Source organism: Grammomys surdaster, unplaced genomic scaffold (genome assembly GCF_004785775.1).
Source record: "Grammomys surdaster isolate TR1022 unplaced genomic scaffold, NIH_TR_1.0 126013, whole genome shotgun sequence".
NCBI lineage: Eukaryota > Metazoa > Chordata > Mammalia > Rodentia > Muridae > Grammomys > Grammomys surdaster.
This window is the reverse complement of record NW_021620828.1, coordinates 1,176,819-1,182,240: the sequence shown is the minus strand read 5'-3', so window position 1 is coordinate 1,182,240 and position 5,422 is coordinate 1,176,819. Positions and strand designations below refer to the sequence as shown.

At 53.5% G+C, this 5,422-nt stretch overlaps 1 protein-coding gene across 2 annotated transcripts in view; it reads left to right on the top strand.

Moving 5' to 3' along the window:
* The first annotated feature begins 973 nt into the window (after positions 1 to 973).
* Plekhg6 (pleckstrin homology and RhoGEF domain containing G6) overlaps positions 974 to 5,422 on the top strand; it is a 17,439-nt gene continuing 12,990 nt past the window's right edge. The window contains exons 1-4 of one of the 2 annotated variants that reach the window (XM_028754377.1): positions 974 to 1,091; positions 1,459 to 1,676; positions 2,528 to 2,733; positions 3,892 to 4,047. In XM_028754377.1, coding sequence (XP_028610210.1) covers positions 2,596 to 2,733; positions 3,892 to 4,047 — 294 coding nt within the window. In that variant the 5' untranslated portion in view covers positions 974 to 1,091; positions 1,459 to 1,676; positions 2,528 to 2,595. The remainder of the gene's footprint in view (positions 1,092 to 1,458; positions 1,677 to 2,527; positions 2,734 to 3,891; positions 4,048 to 5,422) is intronic. The other variant, XM_028754379.1, reaches the window with a different exon arrangement.

Below are 5,422 nucleotides of genomic sequence, written 5' to 3'. Positions count from 1 at the left end.
CCAGTTCATTGGCAGAAGGAAGATCCCAAAGTGGGCCTCAGACCTGTCCATGCTCCCTGCAGAGACTTCCACCTCTGGATCACACATTCATGGGATGATGCTTCTTGTTTCTTCCATCAGACCGGACTGCATGACTTGGGAATTTGAGGGGGGAAAAGCCTTTCACATCATGTCCAACCAGTGCTGTACCACTTTGGAGAAACTCTGTAGCCCTTAGAAAGGCCACACTGGCCCAAGCACAGTACGGTGGGAGGGTGCCCTCACCTGGTATGCCCCCTCCCTCCAGGCTTAGGTAATGGGAGTAGTGTTGAGTATGGGCTAAGCCTGGTCCCTGACCCCTCCCTGAATTAGATGCAAAGTCCACAGAACCTGTTGCCAGGGCAGGCCAGCCAGCAGGTCCACTGGAGATAAGGACTACACTTTGGACTCTGTGGCCAGACAGTCACGGTGCCGAGGATCTCTGAGACTATGCCCTTCCTGATGCTAGGCTGGCTCCCTTTCAGGGTAACGGTCTAGGACAGGCAAGAGGGGTAGGGGTGCAGAGAAGGGATGGGTACCTGCCACAAGTCACTTGGTCATTACTTCTCCGCCTCCCTCCGCCTAGCGGCGCCCAACCTCTCATTTACCCCTCATTACCCTGGCGCCTCGTAGGGGTCTGGCCGGAAAGGGAGGACACGCTGGTGGCCTGTGTGTGGCACAGGTTCCAGTCCCTGACCCCAGACCAGGTGACAGATTACTGGATAGTTGAGGTGCAAAAGAAAGGGAGAAGGCACACACTGCGAAGTGAGCACTCCTGGTCTGGGGCTGGTGTACTGGGAATCCGGCTCCCAGAACTCTCCGTCCCGGTGACCGGGACCGCGACGCTGCACGGCCCGCAGGGAGGGGGAGGTGCCAGCCTGCGTCCCGCCCCTCTGCCTCCACCTTCACCTCCCCTCCCGGCCCGGTGCTGCCTGGTCCTGCGGGCCGCTCGGTCCTAGTCCCAGGCAGGGACAGAGGGGCTGCCATCGCCAAGGAAGCTGACAACGACCCGGATTCCCACCGGATCCAGTGGACATCAAGGACAGCGGAAGCCGGGACACCTGCGCTCACAGGTGAGCACTTGGGAGGGCGAGTGCCAGGCGGGCAGGGAAGCGGGGATCTGGGATAGGGTCGCAAGGCCTCAGAAGGAGGAGGGAAGGAGGCTGGGAAAGAGGGAGGGAGGAAAGCTGGGCCTGGGAAAAGATAGAAAGGGTGGGAGTTGGGAGGGATAGTAAGGGGGGAGGGGAGGGAGAGGCGGGGGACTGCCCTCAGGGGTTGGACTGTTGTTGGCCCGGGGCGGTAGACATAACGAGCGATCTCCTCTGCGCACAAGTCAGAGAAAGTTAGGGGAGAAAAATGGAAGTGCCTGGGGACCAGTTGATGGGAAACCAGCCCCTGTGTTCCTGAGTCCAACTCCCATTAAGGGCCTCTTCCCTTCAGGCCCTGCCTACTGCAAGGGATGGGTCTTCCATCCAGGTTTAGAAAGGAGGGGTGGAGTCCTGCATCTGACTTCCAGCTCTATCCATGGTGGTGCCCTCGGAGGCCGGGAAAGACCGGACTTAGTGGGAGACCAGCGGGCTGCTTCAGCTAGGCGAATCTCTACAGACCCTGTCTGTCTCCCGACTTCGCCAGATTGTGTGTGGACGTGGGGGGTCCAGGTAAGGCGTGCGCAGACGTCCCAGTAAAGGGACAGAAAAGACATATTGTAGAGTCCCTTGTCTATTGAGTCTCAGTTGCGACTAACAGAAAAGCAGCCATGGATGGCAAGCCAACCAGTAAGGGTGGCTGTCTGGCTGAACCGCGATAAAACTAGCTGTAATTCAAGGGAATGTGAATTGTGCATATTGTTCACTTTCCCCAAACATTATTTTTCTTTTTGCTTTTTTCCCCTCTACTATTTAAAAATGTAAAAGTTGCTAAGCATGATGGAATATGTCTGTGATCACAGCACTCTAGAAATTGAGGCAGGAGAATTCAGAGTTAGAAGATAGCCTAGCCTGGGTTATACAGTGTGTTCCAGGTCAGTGTGGGCTATGAGACCCTCCTGTCTCATCAGGAAAGAAAACAAAAGCCGTTCTTAGCCCATAGTCTGTTCTGACTCCAGGGACCCACTTGGCTGTCTAGTCAGCCTTACCCCTCCCAGTCCATGGAGTTTGTGCAGTGTTGACAAAGGTAACACAGGAAAGGAGACATCTAGGTACAAGAGAATGCCTTCTACCTGGGGCTATCTAGAGCGCTAGCGATTTCTGTGACCCTTGCCCCCAGCTGGTCTTGAGACTACAGCATCCTCTGAGGCTGAAGTGTGAATGTTTCCTAACCGGAAAGCAGATGTTCTTTATCCAACATGCACCTGGACCTGCCCTCCCCCATTAACTTATAGATAGCACACACTCCACCTCCCCCAAAGTGATCACTGTCTAGCCCTCTGCCCCACTCTGTCCTCTTGTCTCTCCTTGCTCTCCGACCTGTGGAGAGAGTCTTCACTACTCCTGGGCTTTTTGTCTTGCAGAAAAGGGGACCCCCTTCTTCTTGGACATTGGAACTATGATCCTCTGGGGGTAACTCAGGAGAGAAACAATGCAAGCCTTTGACCCTCCAAATGAGGGTCCCCTCCAAGGCCTGGTTGCTTCCCTAATTGAGACTTATGGGGGCCGTCACCCGACCTCTGCCCAGAACACTGCTGGGAATATATATCCCAGAGGAAGCCCTGCATTGGTGAGTTGACCTGTGCCCGGAAGGTGACCTGGGTGGGGCAGGAGGGATGACACCAAGGCTTTGAAGTCTGTCCCCTTATAGTTTCACAGGCTGCTCTATTCTTGTCCCTTAACCTCCTCCACTTTCCGGGGTTGCCAGGGAGAGGGAGCCGGTGCCTGGGCCCCAGACAACACAGTGGGAGACGCCGGGAGCTCAGAAGACGGACTGGGAGGCATTGCTGAGTTACCAGTGCAGTGGGGAAAGGCATCTCTCAGTCTTTACTTGAGTGGGAGGAGTCAAAAGCTCCCTGAGTCAGGGCTGAAGAAGAGCAAAGGTTCAGGGCGCCCCTGTTCTCACAGGGGAGCAGGGAGTGGCGGGAACTGTTTCAGTCCCGCCCCTTGGCTCTACCTGCCCGGCCCACTTCCAAGCCTAGAAGATGAAAGGGGTGTGGAAGCCAGGGCTTAGGCTGTTTCTGCCCTCAGTGCTTCCTTAAGAAGAGTTTATCTGGGGTATTCCCTGCCTCTCTAGAGGATTCCACCCCTGGAGACCCGAGACTTGCCCAGGCAGAGGGCAGAAAGGGACACTAGGAAGTATGTGAGGAAATTCAGGCCAAGGCAGACAAGGAATGTGACCAGGCCTGCCTTGGGAGGAGACTTGTGGCTTCAACCTCTAACACAGAAGGACAGAGCAACTCCCAGTGGCATAGGACACTGGCTGCAGGCCCTAGGGAGGAGGCCGAACCTTTGTGGTCTCTTATTTCCACAAGGGAGCCTAGCTGCCTGCAAAGGGATGAACTCAGAACCCAGCATGGGACATCCACTGTTCCTGTGAGCCCTTGGCACAGAGGGCATGGGTATAGCTGAAGAGAAGCTGGCTGCCCGATGCAATGCCCAGGCGTGTGTGTGCCTGTGTCTAAGCCCTGCAGGAGGCCTCAGCCTCTGCCTCCAGGCTCCCTGAGGAACCAAGCAGGCATGGCCCTGCCCAGCTGAACTTGGCTTCCCTGGCAGCAGCCACTGTGACTCAAAGAGGCAGCGACTCACACCAAACTGGTTTGATGAGAGCAGCAAGCCAGCCCAACTTGCAGGAGCAAGGGATGAGGTCCAGAGCCAAGCTCGGCCCCTACCATCTCTCTAGTATTGCTGGTACTCCTAAAACTTCCCCTGTCTTCTCCTCCCCCAGGACTCTGGTCGCCGACGCCTACAGAACTATGTCCCTTTTGCCAAGGGCTCTGGCCAGACCCGAGGCCTGTCTCCTCTGATACTTCGGGAACCAGAGCCAGAGAAGAGGCATGGAAACCATTTTGGAGTTGGCCCACCTTACTCTCCCAAACTCAAGGTAAGGATTCCCTTGACGTCTGTCCCCGTGCTCACAGTCCCAGCCAGGATGGCCTCCAGAGACAATCGAGCCCAGAAACTCCATGAACTGAACGCTGCAGGGAACTTCTGACAGCAAGCACCTTTGAGAGGCCGGCAGGTACAGCGCTCTGCCGAAGTGCCCTCAGAGGTAATCGCATGGCTGACATGCTGGATCCCATGAGACTAAACTATGAATATTAAATTCTATGCTTTGGGGGCTGGAGAGATGGCTCAGCAGCTAAGAGTATGGGCTGCTCTTCCAGAGGACCTGAGTTCAATTCCCAGCACCGACATGACAGCTCTCAACTGTCTGTAACTCCAGTTCCAGGTTCCAGGGGACCTGACACCCTCACATGGACATACATGTAGGCAAAACACCAGTGCACATAAAATAAAAATAAACTCAAAGCTTTTGGAAATTACCAAATAATATGTGACCTAGGGACCATCTCTTCACCCATACTCTCCCTCAGTATCCTTCATCCTAGCCAGGAGCCCTACCACTCTCTCCTATGTCACAAGAAGGGCAGAGTGAACATAAGAATTGTTTGTCCCTCATTATTTGACACCAAAAACACAACGAACAATTTTAAGGCATGACGCTTCATAAATATCTCTACTTTGAGCCAAGCATAATGGTGCATATTTACAGTCTCAGCACACAAGAAGCTGAGGCAGGAGGGCTGTAAGTTCCAGGTTAGCCTGAGCTGCATAGCAAACCCTCATCTAAAAACAAACCAAAATATGTCCATTCTATGTCATGGTATTACCTGAGACCATGCTTTTTTGTTTTATTTTGTTGTGGTTGTTTTGGTTTTGGTTTTTTTTTTTTTTTTCAAGACAGGGTTACTCTGTGTAGCCCTGGCTGTTCTGGAACTCACTCTGTAGACCAGGCTAGCCTCAAACTCATGGCGATCCACTTACCTCTACCTCCAACTGGTAGGATCAAAGGCATGTACCACTACCATCCAGCAAGATCATGATTTCTCTTTCTTTCTTTCTTTCTTTCTTTTGTTTTTGTTTTTTTCGAGACAGGGTTTCTCTGTATAGCCCTGGCTGTCCTGGAACTCACTCTGTAGACCAGGCTGGCCTCGAACTCAGAAATCCGCCTGCCTCTGCCTCCCAAGTGCTGGGATTAAAGGCGTGTGCCACCACCACCCGGCTAAGATCATGCTTTCTTAAGTCTAGTCCTGGTCCTTACTTGAAGGTCCCTCAGTCTGGGGTGTATATCTAAGGGGTGGAGGGCTTGCCCAGCATGCAGAAGGTCCTGGGTTCCATTTACAACCAAAAACTGAGAGGTTTTTTCCCTCTTTCTTTCTTTCTTTCTTTCTTTCTTTCTTTCTTTCTTTCTTTCT